Source organism: Danio rerio, chromosome 7, assembly GCF_052040795.2.
Source record: "Danio rerio strain M-AB ecotype USA chromosome 7, GRCz13ab, whole genome shotgun sequence".
In the NCBI taxonomy this organism is placed as follows: domain Eukaryota; kingdom Metazoa; phylum Chordata; class Actinopteri; order Cypriniformes; family Danionidae; genus Danio; species Danio rerio.
Genome location: NC_141027.1, coordinates 12,565,560 through 12,589,000, shown reverse-complemented (window position 1 = coordinate 12,589,000; position 23,441 = coordinate 12,565,560). Strand labels below are relative to the sequence as shown.

Here is a 23,441-nt window from a genome sequence, read left to right as displayed (position 1 = left end):
TCCAATTCATAAATCCAAAATACGAATCATAAATACACAAATCCAATTCATGAATTCAAAACTGGATTTATAAATACACAAATCCAATTCGTAAATTCAAAACATGATTCATAAATACACAAATCCAATTCATGAATTCAAAACTGGATTCATAAATACACAAATCCAATTCGTAAATTCAAAACATGATTCATAAATACACAAATCCAATTCATGAATTCAAAATACGAATCATAAATACACAAATCCAATTCATGAATTCAAAACAATAATCATAAATGCACAAATACAATTTGTAAATTCAAATGATGATTCATAAATACATAAATCTAATTCGGAAATTCAAAACATGATTCATAAATACACAAATCCAAGTCGCAAGTTCAAAACAGGATTCATAAATATACAAATACAATTTAAGAGTTCCCACTTAGATATGCTTGGCATTTATAGCAGGTTTGGCATGCTGTCCTGGGAGAGAACCTTGAGCTTGGAGATATTTGAGCCCAGGGCTCCCGCCCGGTCTAGAATCATATCAGGGGATCCGAGATCAGGTAGGTCTCGATCGCTCCCCCTTTAGAAGGGGAGAAAAAGGAGGAGATGGGGTGGAAGGGGGGATTCTTCCAAAAAGAAGATAAGCAATAAGGAGAAAGTGATCCATTTATATTAAGCTAGGATCATTCTGAATGGATTATAACTGATTACGGATGAGTGGCCAGCAGTGCACAATCATATCACGTGCTCCTCTCGAAATTAGTTTGTAAAACTTCACTTCATAAATTCAAAACACGATCTATAAATACACAAGTCCAATCAGTAAGTTCAAAACTAGATTCATAAATATACAAATACAATTCATAAATTCAAAACCTGATTCATAAATACACAAATCAAAATTGTAAGTTCAAAACAGGATTCATAAATACAGGGCTTATACCTTGCTCTGCTGCTTTTGCGTGCAGTATGAAAGCTCTAACCTGTTAACATGGACACCAAAAACACGCGCTGCTCCCGCTCTGCTCGCACTTGCGGTGTGAAACAGATGTTACACAGACTAATTGTTCTATGTAAACACCGATACAAAGTTTGTCTACAAGCTGACATACGAGCGATCCGCTGATGAATCGTGACTTTAAAACGCTCCAGTGTCCTTGTATCTGTGGCCCGACTTCGGGTGGGACCTCATGACCTTCATGGCCAATCACAGTCAGTTCTGTTGAGCACTTAAACACAATGGCAAATCAGCGCTGTTTAAGAAAGCGCTTTTGAAAATTTCAGTAATGATTGGTAACAAATTCCAGTATCGTAACAACCCTAGTGGACACGCAGACATGCCGGAAATTGCTGCAGAGTTGTATTTCTCTATGATGATGTATTTTTAACTGAATCAGAATGTTGAGTAGGGGCAGTGCTTTCTTTTTTTGCTCCTCCTTTCATCTTTCACTTACAGCAGGGGTTCCCAAACTTTTCAGCCCGCGACCCCCAAAATGACAATGCCAGTGACTCGTGACCCCCAATATTCTCTGAGGTGGTGGTTATAAATACAGAAACCTTGTATGCAATGACGCGCACACACACACACCAATAGACCCAAGTCTATTCTTTGTTTTGTTTTTTATGTATGTCAGTGCTGTAAATAGGCTAGAAAGTTTAACCTGGTGTTACAAAATCTGCTGCATCTGACAGTCTTGCTGTGTCTTTAGTATAATGTTATTACCCGAGAAGTCGCAATCCAATAGAACTAGTAACTATAAGCTACTATAGTAACTATATAGTTTATAGTAACTATAAACGACTATTTTTTTCTCTTCAGTAGGTTATTGATAAAATACAGTAAGTTTTAAGGTTTAATAAAAATTTATTGATTTTTGAAAATCACCAGGCGACCCCCCTTTATTGTCCCGCGACCCCTCGGGGGGTCCCGACCCCCACTTTGAGAGCCCCTGACTTACAGCAAACTAACGGTTAATTAGCCAGGTAATTAGCTTGACGGATTACTTAGCTAATCCGTCAATCTGACATCATCACAGAAAGACTGCCATTCCAGAGTGGAAGAAAATCATTAGATTTTGATTAAAGATTACAAAAACAAACAGTTTTTTTTGTGGATTACCTTGCATGGATTAATTGTTCACACTGTGCATTTTGATGTCATGCCGACTTTAAAAATCTGACAAAACACACAAGGTTTTTTTCTGTTTAGATTGCACCCTTTTTTTTTTTTTTTGCATGCCTTTACTTGCTCTGCAACATAAACCCCAGACTTACAACGCAACTAATGTTGCAATATTGGCTGGAAAATGTTCACTGCTCAGTATTTTAGTCCTAGCCATAAACGGATCCATTAAACTGATTATAGTAATTCATCTAGTGACTATTCGGCTACACAAAAACGTGATTTGTTGCGTCTTTGTTTGAAAGCGCTCTTGGAGGGGAGAACGCAAGTGACAAACAAACATGATCTATTTAACAAGCACATTATTTGTTTCAACTAAAATATTTCCCAAGGAACAGTTCTGGCAACTGTGGCCTTCACAGAAAAACTGACAAGTATACTGGAGTTATTCGAGGTCATACTATATTCTGATACACGTTTGCGCAAAATAATTTTTTTTTAGCTCATTCAGAATTTAAAATCACTTTTGTTTGATGATTCATTCATTCATTTTGTATTTGGCGTAGTCCCTTTATTAATTTGGTGTCAACTTATCTAGCATATGTTTTACACAGCAGATGCTCTTCCAGCTGCAACCCATCACTGTGACACACACTCATTCACACACATACGGACAAATTAGCCTACCCAATTCACATATAGCGCATGTCTTTGGACTGTCGGGGGAAACCAGTGCACCCTGGAGGAAACCCGTGCCAACACAGGGAGAACATGCAAACTCCACATAGTAATGCAAACTGACCCAGCCGAGGCTCGAACTAGTGACCATCTTGCTGTTATTTGACAGTGCTACCTACTGAGCCGAAATAAAATCTAGTAGCCAAGGTAAACACTATGGTTTTTAAGCATGCTCAAACAGAATTATGATACATGACAATATATGCAAATTACATATATGACATACAAGTTTATATTTCGATCAATATAAAAAAATATGTCATACTTGGAACAAATATTTCAAGGTATTGCACATACACCCACCGGCCACTTTATTAGGTACACCTTACTAGTAGCCGGTTGGACTCTTTTTTTTTTTTGCCTTCAGAACTGCCTTAATCCTTTGTGGGCCAAAAAAAATCCCCCACACCATTACATCACCAGCAGCAGCCTGAACCGTTGATACAAGGCAAGATGGATCCATGCTTTTATGTTGCTGATGCCAAATTCTGACCCTACCATCCGAATGTTGCAGCAGAAATCAAGACTCATCAGACCAGGCAACATTTTTCCATTCTTCTATTGTCCAATTTTGGTGAGCCTGTGTGAATTGTAGCCTCAGTTTCCTGTTCTTAGCTGACAGGAGTGGCACCCGGTGTGGTCTTCTGCCGCTGTAGCCCATCTGCCTCAAGGTTGTATGTCTTTTGCATTCAGAGATGCTCTTCTGCATACCTCAGTTGTAACAAAGGGTTATTTGAGTTACTGTTGCCTTTCTATTAGCTGGAACCAGTCTGGCCATTCTCCTCTGACCTCTGGCATCAACAAGGCATTTGCACCCACAGAACTGCCGCTCACTGGATAATTTCTTTTTTTGGACCATTCTCTGTAAACCCTAGAGATGGCTGTGCGTGAAAATCTCAGTAGATCAGCAGTTTGTGAAATGCTCAGAGCAGCCCGTCTGGCACCAACAAACATGCCACGTTCAAAGTCACTTAAATCACCTTTTTTCCCATTTCGATGCACACTTTGAACTCCAGCAGATCGTCTTGACCATGTCTGCATGCCATGTGATCACTGATGCTAAACTTGTGTTAATGAGGAGTTGGACAGATGTACCCAATAAAGTGCCGGTTAGTGTATATCTTCAAATAAATTGGCTTGAATTGTATATATGTGTGCATATATGGCTATATATAAGCATATATGATTATATTTAATATATTTGAACGCATATGTAATATGTACATATTTGTAATTCCAATGGTTGGAAAAACATAGAAGCGGCCATTTTTTGCAATATTTAGAAACATATGTTGTATATATGACATATATTTTATATATTCAGTCATTCATTTTCTTTTCGGCTTAGTTCCTTTATTAATCTAGGGTTGCCACAGCGGAATGAACCACCAATTTATCCAGCACATGTTTTACGCAGCGGATGCCCTTCCAGCTGCAGCCCATCTCTGGGAAACATCCATACAGTCTCATACACTACGGACAATTTAGCCTGCCCAATTCATGTCTTTGGACTGTGGGGGAAACTGGAGCACCCGGAGGAAACCCACGAAAACGCAGGGAGAACATCCAAACTCCACAGAGAAACACCAACTGACCCAGCCGAGGCTCAAACTAGCAACCTTCTTGCTGTAAGGCGACAGAACTACCTACTGCGCCACCACGTTGCCTATTTTATATATGTAAAGTCCAAGTATGATCTTGTATGTCATATACAGTATGTGAATTGCGTAGATTTCCAGATTTCTATATGGGTAGTGTCACCAAAAAAAATGTCTACGATCCAAATCCTACATTTTTAAAAGACATGCTTATATTTTAATTAGCATTTGGGTTTGTAGATTTGTACTCACAGACTAGATTATATACTGAACATATTACACACCATAAATAACGTTGCATAGTTATAATCCAGAAGTACCAGATAAATATTTCAGATGTGGCTTAGAAAAAAAAGAAGCGTTCATTCTACAATTGGGTGCAGTAAAGTAAGAAATGCTGGCAAGCGTTTGGACACGCAGTGGCCAAAATATTGGATACTTCATTTCCAGTGAACTCAGAGCGTTGTCTCTTAGGATATTGCACTGATTTTAATCTCAGACACAACCACAAAAATAAAGCATGCAAACACTCACTTCGCTGTTGCTAGGAAATGCAGTGACCTGGAAGTTGAATTCCCAGCTCCATCGCAAAATGCATCCCTCTTGTAAAAATGCACTTGGTTAAGAAAACAGAAGGATGAATTCAGGGTGATGTTAGTGATCGGTCATGTTTTTTGTGTCATATTTAGTATCATTTCTCAGGTCATTGTTAAGATACTTGTGCAGCCCCAAATCAAAAAAAGTTGGGACAGGATGGAAAACACAAATAAAAAAAGGAAGAAGTGATTTCTCAATTTACTTTGACTTGTATTTCATTGCAGACGATACAACAAACATTATTTCATGTGTCCCTTATGATTTTTATTGTTTGTTTGTTTGTTTAAAATAAACACTTTCCAATTTTGGTTCTGGTAAGACATTTCAAGTAAAAGTTGGAGCAGTAAAGCATTTACCACTTTGTAATGTTGCCATTCCTTTTCACGACACTTTCAAGAGTTCACACTTAGCTGATGATTGATAATAAAACTTGTTTGGCATGCTGTCCTGGGAGAGAGCCCTGAGCTTATAAGATCCTCGAGCCCTGGGCTTCCTCCCGTTGCAGTGCAAGAGGGGAATTTGAACTCAGGTAGATCTCGATGACTGCCCCCTTGCTTATTGTAGCTAAGTGTCAGATATGGATGCTGATAAGAGCTTGGCTAAAAATATTTTGGATTAATTGTTTAGGGGGCTTGTTTTTGAACTGTGGGAGGAAACCGGAGGACCCGGGAAAAACCCACGCGAGCATGAGGAGAACGAGCAAAACTCCGCACAGAAATGTCGCCTGGTTTGGAAGGGAATTATACCAGGGGCTTTCTTGCTGTGAGGCAACAGTGCTAATCACCGGCCACCGTGTCGCCTGTTTGAAAGAGGGGAAAGTAGGGTTGAGTGGGGGGGTTCTTTAAGACGAAGATATCCAGATGAGAAAACTCTGCTTATTTATAGTGAGTTAAGAATCGTCTGATAGGATAATTAGTCATGAGCTAATGCTGAAGCAACTGTGAACAATGATAAGCACGTGATCCTCTCGAAATTTGTTTATAAGTAAACTTCACTAAAAGACATTTAGGCACTGAAGACACCAAGTGATGAAGTGTTTCAAGGTGTAATTTTGCAAACAACTCTCAAGGTACCGGGTCTTCATTTTGTGCTTCAAAATGCACCACACATTCTCTATTGGAGACAGGTTGGGGCTGCAGGTAGGCCAGACAAATACCTGTATCCTATTCCTCTACAGCCTGGAAATGTAAGGATTTACAAATGAAATGAAGTTGAGCAGACAGAGCATGAAACATTTTGTGTTCATATTGTCTGCAATGAAATACAAGTCAAAGTAAATTTGGAAATTACTACTTTCTTTTTTACTTGCATTTTCCAAACTGTGCCAACCTTTTTCTGATTTGTGATTTGTATTTAAAAATATAAAAATATTGTAAATATGGTTTATATAGAAATAGTGAAATGAAACTTTATTTTTTAAATGACAGATTTTGATAAATATGATGGGGCGAAGCAGTGGCGCAGGAGGTAGTGCTGTTGCTTCACAGCAAGAAGGTCGCTGGTTCGATCCTCGGCTCAGTTGGCGTTTCTGTGTGGAGTTTGCATGTTCTCCCTGTGTTAGGGTGGGTTTCCTCCAAAGACATGCGGTACAGGTGAACTGGGTAGGCTAAAATTGTCCGTAGTGTATGAGTGTGTGTGAATGCGTGTTTGTGGATGTTTCCCAGAGATGGGTTGCGGCTGGAAGGGCATCTGCTGAGTAAAAAACATGTTGAATAAGTTGGCGGTTCATTCCGCTGTGGCTACCCCAGATTAATAAAGGGACTAAACCGAGAAGAAATGATAAATATGATGTGTTATGAGTGGTTGTGATGGCAATTCTGTGTGATTACTAGTATGTGACCACAAAACCAGTACATTGTATAGGGTCTGAATAATCGATTTTTGATGATTTGAATATTAAGTAAAGATCAGGTTTCATCGAGACATTTTGTACATGTCCTACCGTAGATATATCAGAACTCAGTTTTTGTTTAGTAATATGCATTGCTATGAACATCCCAGCAGTTACAGGATGTCAAACATGACATCAGATTGACGTTGATGTCAACGCTGCATTTTGTTTGGAAATGAAAATTGAGTTGACGTCAGAAACCAACGTCAGGCCGACGTCAATGTCCAACTTTTATCCTAAAATCAACCAAATATCAACGTCTAATGAATTTACAGCTTGATGTTGTGTGGAAGTTTGACCACTATGATGTCTATGAGATGTTGGATTTTGGTTGCCATATTTTAAAACACTGAACTGAACTAAACTGAATTTTATCTCTGAAAACTGGGCGGACACAGTTTCAATTTACTATAATCTTCTATGTGAAGCTTCTTTGACAATCTACATTGTAAAAGCAAAAACAAAGGGGTGCTAATAATTCTGACTTTAACTGTTTATTACTATAGTACTATTTCTGCAACCTTCTAACTTCAGCACTTGTTTAATTCTGTTAAATGTGTTACAGTGTTTAGCGGAATTAAACAATGACGTGGGCTGCGTTTGGCATTAATGAGCGGGTGTGTGTGTTGACTTTAAATTCTAGGGCTGAATATTAATGTGGATATGAAATCATAATGTAAACACAGATCTGAGACCTGTGAGTAACCTGAGCGAGGTGTTTGGTTTTGCTCTTGTTCCAGACGGGCTGTATTAGCCGATGGTGTGAAATGACACTTGTGTGTGTCTCTTTGTCGAGGTCAGTTTTTGAGATGCCGTAGAGACATTGGACAGAGTCTGCCATCTTTTTTTTTTTTTGCTGTTATTTTTTTCCGCTTTTCGCTGGCTCCTCTGGTGTGTCGTCTAATGGGTACTCGTGAGCACACTAAATGGTACTCCAGAGAAGCCAGCAGAAAATTTGTGGGTTTTGTGATTCACACGTTTGTTGCTCTTTCATTTAGTTTCTCACATTCCTGAGAGATTCAGGAGTCGTATGTTTATAGAAATTTTGAAATATAAATTTTCTTAGATATATTATGCTTAATGTTTTTATTTGTTTTAATATATATATATATATATATATATATATATATATATATATATATATAGATATAGATAGATAGATAGATAGATAGATAGATAGACAGACAGACAGACAGACAGACAGACAGACAGACAGACAGACAGACAGACAGACAGACAGACAGATAGATAGATAGATTTTTTTATGTTCATTATTAATTGAGATGTAATGGTGTAATGGTAGAGTAATTCATTTTGTAGCACTTTGTTTCAAATTATTTTGACATACTGTATGCATATTAGGGCTTATATTTATACTTTCATTTTCCATTTTTAAATGTATTATTTAATAATAATAGTAATATTAATAGTAAAACATATGATAATAATAATAATACATATAATAAATTATACATATAATAATAATTATAATAATACTAATAATACATATAACAATACATACATTTATGCTGATAATAATAATAATAATAATAATACATACAATAATAATAATAATAATAATAATAATACATATAATAATAATCTTATATATAATAATAAATATAATATTAATAATAAAAAATAATAATAATTATAATAATAATAACAACAACAACAATATTAATAATACTAAAATACATATAATATTATTATTTATAATAATACATGTAATAATAATAATAATAATAGCAATAATACATATAATAATATTACAATAATCCATATAATAATAAGAATAAGAATAATAGCAATAATACATATAAAAATAATAATAATAATAATAATAATAAAAATTATAATAATAATAGTAATAATAATACATAGAATTAATAATTAATAAATATTTATTTATAAATTATTTGAACCTTTGTGTTATTCTATGTTATACTTGTTCTTATTTTATGTTATTCTTCATTCTATGTTTATAATTAAACATGTTATTGTATTAAGTCTTCTTTTGGTGAATATATTGTTACTTTTTATTATTTTAGGTTATATTATATTATATTATATTATATTATATTATACTATATTATATTATATTATATTATATTACCATATACTCATATATCAATACATATCTACTTATTATAGTTATATAATCTATAATGGTTTTCCAGTACTGGGTTGCAGCTGTATGAGCATCCGCTGTGTAAAACATACGCTGGAATAGTTGGCGGTTCATTGCGCTGTGGTGACCCCTGATGAATAAAGCGACTAAGTTAAAGGAAAATGAATGAATGAATGAATGTTATAGTGGTGGGACACTTTACTCTAAAAGCATTTGAATGATCAGAAGAACCAACGTGAAGCTGAAATGCTTGATGATGTCATAAAAATAACTGATTCTTATTGGTGGAAGTGACAAACTGTAACCCGACTGTAACTGTAACCCTGTTTCCGAAGGTAAATTTTGTATTTTAGAGCACGCTAGATTACTTACAGATAACCTTAAGACTGAAATAGTGAGGCTAATACCCCCAAAAAACTTTAATTTTGATTTCACAGGGACTTTAAAACAACATGGAATTTGAAATCTAATCTGAGGCCGATTTCCAGCATCTCTCTTGACTGGAAAGTTTGGTCTTCAGGGAAAGGGATCTCTGTTAGATCATTGTAAAAGCTGACATCCCGTCAGCGCCGCGAGGCTAGTCAAAGCCCACCGCTGCTAGTCTGTTTTCATTGGCAACTACTGACGGACTGTTTAACTAGGACTGCAGGCCAACATGTGAAATTAAGAAAGCCTTTTCACACACATTCTCGGTAATAAGACTGAACAAGCAGAGTTGTTACATTTTCCAAGTGAAAATGAGCAGGAATTTGTAGAATGCGAGAAGAAAGAGGCCTTTCCCACAAAGCGACTGCACATAATCCATCTGAGAAAGCTTGATGAAGTAAAGGTACTGGTTGATTGTTTGGGGTCAGTAAGTTTTTTTGTTTGTTTTTGTAAAGAAGTTAATACTTTTGTTCATCAAAACTGCATTAGATCACACAGTACAGACATATTGTAATGATATAAAATATTTCAATTTGAAAAAAAAAAAGTTTTTTTCAGTGTTTAAAATGTGTATATGAGCAATATTACACGAGTGGCAGTGTGATATGGCTGTATATCGGCATTTGTGGGAGGCGTGCGTTGGCTTGAGGCCACAGGCTGAGTGCCATAGTGTCCCACTAGTGTTCATATACAGCCATATTGCACTGCTCCGAGTAGGACTGGGCGATTTAGCAAAAAAAAAAAAAAAAAAAAAACCTAGGTTTTTTTATAAAGTTTGACCAATTTACGATTTAGATTTTTTTATTTTTATTTTGTTACTTCACAAAACATTACAACAACAAAACTGAAGTAACACTCTCTTTAAAAGTAACTTGAAAAATCATCTGGTTAAGGAACATTGTATTTTTAATGGCCATGTCATACAAAAATCGGTCAAGGTGTAAATAAATGTAAAACAAATTCACGAGTTAAATAGTGTTGCTGAAGATTTGAATAAGAAATATTTGTGTAAATATTGCAGTTGCAGGAATACAGAGGTATTTTTGCTAGTTTTGCTGAGTCTAGGAACGATTGGCTGTCAGCTTTGCTTTGACTTTGTCTTCTGATTGAATGACAGGTTGTAATGCTGCTGCCTTTTTCTTAAAAAGATACAGTGGAAGAAAAGGACTGAACATGGAAACTCTAAAGCCTCATTTAACCCAATGTGTGAAGTTGTGGACGTATAGCAAAAGCATAAACAAGTACCAGATGTGTGTCTAATGTAAAATAATATATTTAATCTATTTTTCTTTTTTTTCCCCTTTTAAATACCGATAATTTTATGCGCTTTGCAGCTCTCTCTGTATTATGCTGCCTGATCTGTCTGGTTTTCAACTAGGTCCGCTGAATGACGTCATGGGGGCGGGTACTTTCATTTTCACTGCTACAGCTGCTCACCTCTGCTCGTGTTCAAACCAAAAGTTCGGCGCGGTTTTTCACATGGCAGGCTTTTACGTCCTTCATACATGTTGAGATCGAGTTTATCGACTTGATGAGGGAATGTCTTGACAATCCACACAGACGTGCAACAAGTAAAGTCCTACATGACTTCACGCTTTAACAGGCAGTCAAGCAGGTCGCACACCAGAAGCGCCGCGACACGGTGCGGACATGACAATTTAAACTATCACACACCAAACGCACACATTCACATGATATTTAACATGAAACTAATCAGATGGCGCTATGTGGCCGGCTGAAATATGAATTCTAAAATCCATGGCGCTGTGTGGTGCTGCGCGGCGCAACGCCGAGAGGTGTTTCTGGTGTGCTTCCTGCTTCATACAGAGAGTGAACCAAAGCGCATTGGTGCCATTATAATGTATTAAAATATATATATATATATATTTTTTAAAAATCACGATTTCTCGATTTGATTCAAAATTAAATCGTCTTAAAACGTAAATTCGAATTAATCGAAAAAATCAGAAAAATCGCCCAGCCCTAGCTCTGAGTGTGATATTGTTTTTATACAACAATTTGCAACAATTTGCATAATTGTGTATATAAAAAATAAAATCAAACACGGAGAGTCTCAAAATCCTTTTGTATGAGGAACTACTTTCTTCCGCAGTTCATTTACATCTGCAGCAGATGTCAGAACAGCAGAAACCATTCCTACTTCACAAACATCACTTTAGAGCTAGTATTTGAATGATTCTCTAGGCTGTCTAAAGTGACGACAAAGCAGGTGATTTTGCTCACATTTTAAGATTATAGGGCTGAACAGCATGACATTCAATCAGTCTGCAGAGATTTCCCAGTATTTTAAATGAGGAGTTTGACATTTTTCTTTTCTTTAATAATTCTTTAATGTTTAATTAGGTGTATGGGTAAATTTTTGGGCTATATTTTGTTGAATTTTTTTGTTGTATTTCCTTGTTATATTCTGTTTTCTTTATTTTGTGATGTCATATCATGGTTTGTTTCCGTATTTTTGTTTTATTTTTTAATTTATAAATGTGATTTTTTTTCTTGCTGTGAGATCATACAGTTGAAACCAGAAGCTTACATACACTCTAAAAAAAGTCTGATGGTAAATCATACTAAACGTTCACTATTTTAGGTCCGTTAGGATTACCTAAATGATTGACATTTGCTAAATGCCAGAATAATGAGAGAATTTGTTTTTTTGAGAATTATTTATTAATTTCTAGACAGTCAAAAGTTTATATACATTTCCTTGGTATTTTTAGCTTTGCTTTTAAACTGTATAACTTTGGTCAAATGTTTTAGGTATCCTTCCACAAGTTTCTCACTATAGTTTGCAGGAATTTTGGCTCATTCCTCCTGACAGAATTGGTGTAACTGGGTCAGATTTGTTGAACAAAAATGCTTTGTAATAATTAGGTTATATTTTTTTAGTAAATAAAAAAAAGAAAAAAGTTATTTTGTAAAACCTATATATATATATATATATATATATATATATATATATATATATATATATATATATATATATATATATATATATATATATATATATATATATATATAATAATCATCCATTTTATTTAAATTGCGCTTTTCTCAGACTCAAAGCGCTAACAAAAGTATTAAAACACAGAAGAACATGAAATACACAAATAGGAAGAATGATTATAATGATAAAAATACATATTAAAAGAAAGCCTCATAAGTTATAAGCAATAACGAAGAGATGAGTTTTAAGAAGTTTCTTAAAACAGTCCAGGGAACTGGCGTTCCTGATGTTTGTGGGGAGAGCATTCCACAATTTAGGTGCACGATAAGAGAATGCCCTACCTCCCATGGTGCTAAGTTTGCAACGAGGCTGAAACTAGGTGAGCCCCGAAGTGGAACGTAGATTACGAGAGGAAGAGGAGGTAGATATAAGATCACACTTATGATAAGGAGCAGAACCATGAACAGCTTAATAAGTTAAAATCAATAAAATAGCAGCATTTTATTGACAGTAAAGGTTAATTGACAATGAAGAAGTTTAAAGCATAGAGACGTCATGTTACCAGCGTTGCTCTAATACCACAGTAGCACTATTGCACGCAGCAGGAACAAGAATACTATATTGAAATATCCTGTTGGCATGTTATTTTTGTTACTTTGCTTTTTCTGTGAGCAGGTCAAAAATGTGCTCCGCTGCTCTTACACTTTGTTTGCTGTAGTGACACAATGCCCTTACATGTCTTGCCATTTAGCGCAGCACAGAACTTCTCCAGATCTGTCAGGTTTCAGGGTTGTCCAAAGATTTCCTATTGGATTTAGGTCTGGAGACTGGCTAGGCCACTTCAGAACCTTGATATGCTTCGTACGGAGCCACTCCTTTGTTTTCCAGGCTGTATGCCTTGGTGTCATTTGTTTGCTGTGGTAACACAATGCTCTTGCATGTCTCACGCCATTTAAATGAATGGGTTTAATAACGCAGCACAGAACCTTTTTTTGCCTCATACTTTTAGCTGTTTTTCTTTATTAATTGATCATATCAACCCAGGCTCATTCTGAAAACGTAGTCCAGCGGACGTTTCTGGAGGCTGCGAAATGCGTCCCGGGAGGTACGTATTTGTGCAGTTTTTGTTTTCGCGAATCCGAGAGAGGCCGCTGTGTGCGCTTTTTCGTATCTCCAACGTCTCTCGCGAGATAAGACGCACAAGATGAGCTGATGAGCCCTCCACATGGAGGTAAGCGGACAGCCGGCAAGCACGAAAGGGAACGTCATCACACCTCCCCGTAGCGTTCGCTTTAAAAAATTAAATGCAGCCATACGTACCTCCCTGCATGTATTTCGCAGTCTCCAGAAACGTCCGCTGGACTACGTTTTCAGAATGAGCCTGGGTTGGATCATATGCATATATTAGGGATGCACCAAATTATCAGACAAAAATTACATTTGTGGTTTCGGCCAATACATTTTGACAGCCAAAGGTTTGTGCATCGCAAATATATTAATATAGCAGATTGTATAAAGAAGTGATATGCAGCACTGTTTTCCCTGTTGGTTGTGATAATCAGTGGGGAGGGCACAGTGGCTCAATGGTTTGCACTGTCACCTCACAGCTTGTTCGAGTCCTCTGGGTGCTCCGGTTTCATCCACAGTCCAAAAACATGCGTTATACTGTAGGTGAGTTGAGGGAATTAAATCGGCTGCAGTGTAAATAAAACTATAGTTGTATAGGATTAGCTGGTGGCTCATTCCGCTGTGGTGATCTCTGAAACAGACACTAAGCCGAAGGAAAAATAAATGAATCAATACTGTATATAGTGTGTGAGATTGAAACGTGACATGAATCCCGGTCTCCTGTGTCTTTCTGCTTAATTACTGTCTTGGCTTTTTTCATCAGACTCATGGGAGGTTGTGTCCAGTAAATGTAAGCCTCAATTGATTTGACACCAAATAAAAAGGCGGTCAGAGCTAGACGTGGGTATATTTTGCTCTATAAATTATATCAACACAGGAGAGTTTGAGTGGGTAAAGAAATCAAGCAGAGGTATTCGGGACGGCTGGGAGCGCAGCTAATGTTCAAGGTCAGTGTGGAGCCCATGTCCAAGACTGATTTACTGCTGGAAGAGTCGAGGAGCTCAGTGGATAGGTGGCTGACCAAACATAAATAACTCTGGAAAATTAATTTGTGTTTTTCTAAAAAAAAAAAGAAGAAGAAGAAGTAGAAGAAGAAGAAGAAATGTCTGGCAAAAACATTTGATATTGAAGGCAATGCAAGTTTCAGTGTAAAATCTGTCTTTAACAACAATGTATCCTTAAGATCCTTGACAACATTTTAAAGCAGATTTACTAAACAGTGCAAATTAGTGTTAGTAATAGTGTTAAAACAAATGAAAGTGTAGTTCTGTAAAGTGTTTCTTTTGGCTGTGTTTTAATTAAAGAACATGGATGTGTTGCAAACAAAGAGTTTGCAACCTGCATTGTTTATTAAACAAAGTTGTAATTACAAGTTAACTGACTACTCCAAACTTTAGTGAATCACACTGCTTGATTCATAAATTTAAAATGTAAGAATTTTCCACCTATGAATGTTGTAAATGAAAGGAAAACTCCCACAAACTCCCGCATGTGCAATAAGACCAGAGAAACAAACAAGTAAATTATATATAGTAGAATAGTTTCTCAAGCAGTTTGTGATGCATTTTGGAAACAGGAGATGAGCCCCTGGTCTAATGCGCTACCTGGCTTGAGAAACCCGTTCTCAAAGACTTATTATTTGGGTAGTACATAATCTCACATAGGAATTCAAATGAGCCATTTTAATCTAGATTAATCTAGATTAAGTCCAAGATTAATCTAGATAAAAAAATATCTATGGCCACCTATAATATATATATATATATATATATATATATATATATATATATATATATATATATATATATATATATTAGGGGTGTAACGATACACTTAGCTCACAATACAATGTGTATCACGATATAATGTTCACGATTCGATATGTATCACGATATTTGGAATAAAAATTGAAAATTAAACTGAAATGCAAATTTTATTTTTAAAAAAATTTTAATTACCAAGTAAACTATTTTTTATGTATTTCTTTTGTTTCAACTTGTTAAACTGAACCTTCTTTAAGAAAATAAATTAAACAGGCCTGTCTCTGGAAAATAAAACAATTAAAAAACTTCTTATAAAATATTATTGAAATTATTCAATTCAATTGAATTTAACAGCAAGAGCTTAAGGCTTTGCTTGGTCACTTGCGTTTTTTTTGTGTGTGCAATCTACATTTCCAGGTAATCAGCAGTTCTATAAAATAATCCTGAACTGATGTGTGTCTGTCTGAGAGGTTTTTATGGATGGCTGTCTTCATGTTGGGCATGATGAGTGACAGGGTGGCCGTCTTTTCATTACACAGGACAGTCGTGGCTCTTTTCAGCAGTTTAGGCAGGTTTACTATTTCTTCGGCATCGCTGATGTCGGCGCTATCAAGTGTATTATGTTGACGTGCATTTTTGTGTACCTCTGTACTCAAAAGAGTTCATGCTCGTCGTAATCATAACTCTAAAATGCGATATGATTATTTAAATAATGTGCACGCTTTCGGTTTCATTTCCACTGCTGTTCATACTTCCCACGCGGCTCCTGAACGATCACTCTGTTCCACAAACTGAATGTTGTTTACTACTTTATTACCTGTTAGTCACAACCTGCAGGTTCTGTTCACTGAAGCAGACGCATGCGCGCGTCTATCACAGTCCGCCCTCTGTAGTAACAGCTCACGGTCAGCTCACGTCAAGTGTGATTTTGCGGCCGCCAATACATCATTATATGAAGACAGAATGATATTTTAGGGTGAATTGTACCTTATAAATACAGTATGTGACTCTTTCAACACCATTAGGAGGTATCCATGTCACTGTGAAAAGTATGTAAATCACTGTGAAGACTTTAAAACTTCGGCTATGTTTAACCCAGTATGCGTGTCAAAAAGCGGACGAGTCTAAAGCAATGACACAACCGAAATGTTGCCAGACGTTTGATTTTGAGAGGATGGGCCATCCTCTATTTCAGCTTCACTCATCTTGGTCTGCTAACATTACTGCTGCTGCAATCTGAACTCACGTGCGACAGCAGGTGGAACATAGCTCACGTGCAAACAGCTCAACTAATAAGAGAAAACGGACGTCATATTGTAATAAAATCGTCATAACGCCACGATGCATATTGTGACATTTTTGCATCGGAATAAATCGTACAACGATAAATCGTTACACCCCTATATATATATATATATATATATATATATATATATATATATATATATATATATATATATATATATATGCTTTCTGTGTTAGAATGTCTGTCTTTGTTTTGGTCTTTATAACCAGCCCACTGTCAGTTTACACAATGATATTTTGGCACTCAGGGTTTCCTTGTGACCTCTTGAAGACAGAACCATCCTCTGAAAAGAGACTCTGATTTAGAGTAATACAAATCCACATGAGGTCATTTTAAGTAGCAAATAATACAAAGATAACAAATGTAAACATTAGCTGAGAAGCTAACAGCGTAAGACTTGATGATCAGACATGCCTTTGGTGTCCTTTTGGTGTCTTCAATCTGGCAACCTGCATCTAGTTGTTGTTGGATAGGCTGGGTGAAATAAAGCCTTTTGAATATTTTAAATTTGGACTGCAATACCTTGTTCAACCACTAGACAATCCTACATACTGCGTCTTTTAAGCATCACACACACTCACTTTTTTATCTTAGGAGTTGGGGGTGTCTAACTTACCTAACCACGCCCATCCAACTGTCAGTTTTGACAACAAACAGAAATGGTGAGGAGGAGGTGTCTGTTAGGTTGTAATAACTCTCCCCAAACCATTTTCCCCACTATTCTGAATTAAATTTCTACGTTACTACATTCAATCAGCTCGCAGTAGAAAAAACAAGCCACACCCACAGTTTTTTTATTTAATATTCAATTTCTCTAGGAACTGCGTCATAATATGTGAAAAAACGGTCGAAGTTTCCGGTTCATGTGGTCTTTGACTGCTTTTTGAGCAAATGTCTCTTGTTTTCCTGCTGGTTTGAAACTAAGTGTGAACACACCCTCATATGTTGATGTTTGTTGCATTTTGCAGTCGTCAAGAACGACCCGGTCTGATGAGGAGAGGGACACTGGTTGGGATGCCTGGGGCACGTGGAGTGACTGTTCTCGCACATGTGGGGGCGGAGCCTCATATTCATTACGCAGGTGTCTGAATGGAGGGTGAGTGAACAAATGCACACATACATTCATATACTGTGCTATATTTATGGCGTCTCACTAACTGAAAGGCAAAGATCAGAATTTGGCTTTCATGGAAAATTCAACTGATCAAAAATTGGTGTAAAGGATTCATTTTCAAAATAAATGCTGTTTATTTATTTTTTTATTACAGGGTGTCCACGGGGTCTTAAAATGTATTTTTCAAAACAAAAATTTTCAAAACAACTTTTTAGGCCTTAAAAAGTCTTAAATTCACAGAAATATTGTGTTGTATGTCTTAAATAATTTTAAATTGGTCTTAAATTTCCTCTGTCCAAGTAAAGCTCCCAGATCAGGCTGAGATCTATCCAATCACCAACCATCCATCTCATTTATATTTCCTTTGATTTTCTTTTTTTAAATATTTCCCAAATTATGTTTTACCGAGCAATGAAATTTTCACAGTATGTCTGATATAATTTTTTTTTTCTGGAGAAAGTCTTATTTGTTTTATTTCGCCTGGAATAAATGCAGTTTTAAATTTTTTTAAATACATTTTAAGGTCAAAATTATTAGCCCCTTTAAGCTACATGTTTTTTGATAGTCTACAGAACAAACCACTGTTATACAATAACTTGCCTAATTACCCTAGCCTGCCTAGTTAACTTAATTAACCCAGTTAAGCCTTTAAATGTCACTTTAAGTTGTATAGAAGTGTCTTGAAAAATATTTTGTCAAATATTATGTACTGTCATCATTGCAAAGATAGAATAAATCTGTTATTAGAAATTAGTTATTAAAACTATTAAGTTTAGATTACTATTAGAAACGTTTATAACAGAAACACATTAGGTTGAATTCATTTGGACCAAAAACCAACAAGTACTTTAGCTATTTTTGATTAATCATGTATTTTTTTCTGTGATATACTTTTACAATGTTAAACTTGTCATTTAAAAAAATGTAGAGATTGTTCTTGTTTTTCCACATTAAATTATGTGGCTAAGAAATAACAACATTTGATTTTTGTGGCCAGCAAAACAAAAATTCCTTCAGCATAAATCTTCAATTTCATCTATAATAGTGTTATAATGGTAGTAAAAAGTTTTAAACTGGACTTGATGAAACCTGCAGAAACCCTGTATTATTATAATCAACATTTTTGAAATAAATCCCAATAAAAATTGTTTCAGATGTTCCAAGTATGAATGTTTGAAAGATTTAGGGCCCTATCATACACCTGGCCCAATAAGGTGCAAGACCAGTTTGGCGCGATTTGTTGCCATTTTTAAACCAGCACAACTGTAATTTTCACATTTTACGCCACTTTGTTTTAATATAAAATTCATTTGCACCACTTTGTAGACTCATGGGTGTGCTGGTCTATAAAGGAGGTGTGTTAAGTTGTATTGTTGGCGTGTTACTATTTAGAGGAACTGAAATAGACTGCACCATTGATCAACTAAAAGCTGGTCTAAAGTTCTGTGCAGAGCAAGTTAGTTATGTGCCTATGCAGGTCCAAACGTTTACACATTGCTTAATACACACAGGATGTACAGCAATACACAGATATCTTTACATATATAAAAAAAAATAAAAGAGTAAATTGTTTTAAAAATTATTATTTTCTACGTAAATATAAAAACCACAACCAACCACAAACAAAACAAAATAAAAAGAATCCTTACACAGGAAGCATTTAATTGCAAATCACTAAAAGTTATTTTACATTGAGGGACAATTAAAGCATTTCCAATGAGACCCAAAGTGCAGCATAATTGACCCTTTCTCTTGTTTTCAGTCTGATCTAATCGGCCAATTAGCTTTAAATGAGTATCGCAGCCTAAATGATGTGTGGCATCCATTTTCTACATGCACTGCTTTAGCTTCTTTCATCTACTCTCCAGCAAGGAAGTAATGGGCAGTAAGCTTCAAAAAACACAACTGTGTCCAACATAATTTAAAAAAACAGCTATCTATCCCAGTTTTAATGTGTAGAGACAACTGTAAATAAGCCATTCATTGGATCATTTCCACCGGGTCGCTATAAAAACATGTCTCTGTTTGTTTCTGTGAGGTGGTCTGATACACCTAACTTCTAGCATTACCGTTGATTTCAGTGGCAGATGAAAGTAGGCAAATTGTTAGGAAATTCAATTCAATTCAATTCAATTCAGCTTTATTTGTATAGCGCTTTTACAATGTAGATTGTGTCAAAGCAGCTTCACATAAATGGTCATAGTAACAGGATCAGGGTAGTTCAGTTTTTAGTGTTTAAGTTCAGTTCAGTTTCAGTTAAGTGTGGTTTGAAGTCATTATTGAGAGTCCAAACACTGAAGAGCAAATTCATCGATGAGTAGCTTTTCAGATCCTGAACCATGCAAGCCAGTGGCGACAGCGGAGAGGGAAAAAAAACTTCACCAACAGGAGAGTGAAGAAAAAAAACCTTAAGAGAACCAGACTCAGTTTAGCACGACTAATTAATTTCTTTAATTTTTATTTCTCCGCTGGCCAAAAGTCTTGTGCAGAGCTGCAGTCTCAGCAGTGGAGGCTGGAAGCTAGCCTCGGCGAAGACTCGTCTGTCCCTGGAGCGTCACAGGAATCAGTCTCATACTCTCCACTCCCCCATGACCAACAGCGCAGCAGCAGCTCAAAATACGGCCTGGTCCCGGATATGGACAGCTTGGGATCATCTCGTCGCTGGTCTTGGGTCTAATCAGTGACTCCGCATAATCTGAGGACCTCGGGATGAGTATCCCCAGGTGGAAATGGAGAAGAAAGAGAATAATAAGCGTAGCTGCTGTTCATAGTGTATATAAACAAGATGCAGAAACTTGTGTTGAAACCCGCTAGGTGATGCATTGAGTGCTTTACTAAACAGATAAGTCTTTAATCTAGTTTTGAACTGAGAGAGTGTGTCTGAGCTTTATCAGGAGTTTAGGAGTCATAAAGGAGAAGGCTCTACCTCCCTTACTCGACTTTGCTATTCTAGGTACTACCAGAAGCCTTGAGTTTTGAGATCTTAAAGAGCGAGCTGGATTGTAGCGAGACAGAAGGTTGGTTAGATAAACAGGACCTAGATTATTCAGAGCTTTAACCATCATGACAGACTAATCATCATGATGACAGCATCAGTGACAAGTAGTCTAAATACCCTGGAGGTCATTGCGCGTGATGATTTCGTACATCTTCTTGGACACTCTTAGTGCTTTGCTGCATTTACTGTATGAAGCGCCCATGTCTTGAGGTTGTTCTTTATGATGCAATGAAGTTTCTACGTGTGATTTGATTGGACGGTAATCACAGGACTGGTTTTTCTATTTTAGCCAATTAAAAATAAAGGAGTGCCTGCAGATTGAAGGAAAATAGTGGAGTAAAAGTACCAATACAGCACTAAACATGTACTCAAGTGAAAGTAAAAGTACACATTTTTACTACACAATAACAGTCATTTGAGTAGTGGACCAGAGCTCTGTAGCTGTAATTATGTTTCTTCATATCATGTTAAACTTGGATTGGAGGTATTTTGAATGCGATTGTAAGCTGAGACAACATTATATGCTATTCCTTCTATGCTGATGAAGGGCTACTGAGATATTCCAAGCACTGGTCATGAGTTCACCTCAGCTCCTATACACATCTCTGCCGTTTGTCTTACGGTAAAGGTGTGACAGTGCCTCTCACCATACACAATTCATCTGCTTGTGATCTTTCTTCATATAACTGTCATGTTTGTTGTCATTTGACACTTTATGACTTAAGCATTGTAGTGATGAAATCAACAGAGAGATTGATGTATTTCAATATATAATCTATTTACTATTGTTAAGTCATGGCCTGAGGAGAGTATGTTAATGCACTTCTCCCCCACTCTGTATCCTCAACTTCATGTTCAGCTGGTTTTCGGGGTTTGTTTTCACTCTTGTTTGACAATGCTTTGCTCAGGGTATAAGAAGGAAAGAAAACTGTTTTGGGGAGAATGGCTTTTACTCTGCTTCTCCCTCAAACCGCTGCATAGCCTCATAACGGCAGTTCATATGTTACAGCTGTTTCTTTAAACCTGGGGTCACCAACCTTTATGAAACTGAGAGCTATTTCTTGGGTACCGATTAATGTGGAGGGCTACCAGTTTGATAAACACTTCTCAAATAACAAATTGGCTCAATTTACTTTTAATTATACTTTATGTTTTTGGTAATAATGAATGATATTCATCCATGTGAAGACACTGATCATGTTAATGATTCTCACAAAAGTTATCAACAATGATTTAACAGGGTAGGAAATAACCGGTTTTTAATGTATCAATCTGCAACACTTTATTTTTATATATCTCTGCAAATATTTATATTTTTAAATGATTACTTCTATATTAGATGAAGCTTACTGGTAAGTGGCGCTATAATGAGCTATTTTTAGAACACGTGTTGGTGACCCCTGCTTTAAACAGTATGTTAGTTTGTTTCATTCTGCTGTCTGTATTTTTAAGCATGTCACTTAATAAACAACTTTGCCTGCTTTAAAGGGTCACGAAACACCAAAACACTTTTTTTGAGCTGTTGACAGTCATATATGTGTCCCATGCTGCTAAAAACACTATTAGGACACAAATATTTCACTAAAAAGTGAAAATTGGTTGTTTTTGCGTTATTTTAAGCTAATTCGTACTTCCGGTTTGAAACGAAGTTTTGAAGCTGCGTCACGGCCATTAGATCTTAGCATGTGTTCCAGCATGTAGACTGGACGTCTGTACCTGGGAGTTCATTATGACGTGTTTCTCTGTGTGTGCTGCATTCATTTATGAGTAAGACTTGGTTCAAACCAATCTGCGCACTCTAATGGGTATGTGTTGCAACTTCATTAATATGCATGATAGCTTCCAAGACTGTTTTTACCAGTTACAGTGTTCAGATGGCAGAGAGACGCCACGTTGTGTTGCCAACCCAGCTGAAAAATCCAGCTTAAACCAGCCTAGGCTGGTTGGCTGGTATTAGCTGGTCGACCAGGCTGGTTTTAGAGGGGTTTTGGCCATTTTCAGGCTGGTTTCCAGCCATTTACAGCCTGGTCTTAGCTGGTCAGGCTGGAAAATGACCTGCCAAATCCAGCTAAAACCAGCTTGACCAGCCTGGTTTAAGCTGGATATAGCTGGCTTTGGCTGGACTCCCAGCCTGGCTAGGCTGGTCAAGCTGGTTTTAGCTGGTCATCTCCCAGCCTGACCAGCTAAGACCAGGCTGGAAAAGGCTGGAAACCAGCCTGGAAGTGGCCAAAACCCCTCTAAAACCAGCCTGGTCGACCAGCTAAAACCAGCCAAACTAGCCTAGGCTGGTTTAAGCTGGATTTTTCAGCTGGGTTGGCAACACAACGTGGAGTCTCTCTGCCGTCTGAACACTGTAGGATTTTTCAGCAGGGAAGCGGGAGAACAAGAATTGTTTGGAGATAGGGGTCGTCAGTATTGCGTTTATAATTTGCTGCAGTGAAGGTGTTGTTTTCAAAGTCCCTCTATGAGAGCGCAGCTGGACTCATGTGAGGATTACAGTGCATGCGACGCGCGACAAAAATACGTTTATTAGGAGAATTTTTTACCCGAGAGCTTTTGTCATCTGGAAATGGTGAAATCCGGATTTTCCGCTCGTCTCCTTTTAATGAAGACGCGGCTCCAGTTGGTTTTGAATGTCCTGTCTCTACAGATTTGGTAAGTGAGTGATCAGTG

At 36.7% G+C, this 23,441-nt stretch overlaps 1 protein-coding gene across 1 annotated transcript in view; it reads left to right on the top strand.

Annotated features, from left to right (window-relative positions):
• adamtsl3 (ADAMTS like 3) overlaps positions 1-23,441 on the top strand; it is a 403,073-nt gene that overhangs the window by 189,634 nt on the left and 189,998 nt on the right. Inside the window, exon 4 of the mRNA XM_087260149.1 lies at positions 17,625-17,752. Within this exon, the coding sequence (XP_087116275.1) occupies positions 17,625-17,752 (128 nt within the window). The remainder of the gene's footprint in view (positions 1-17,624; positions 17,753-23,441) is intronic.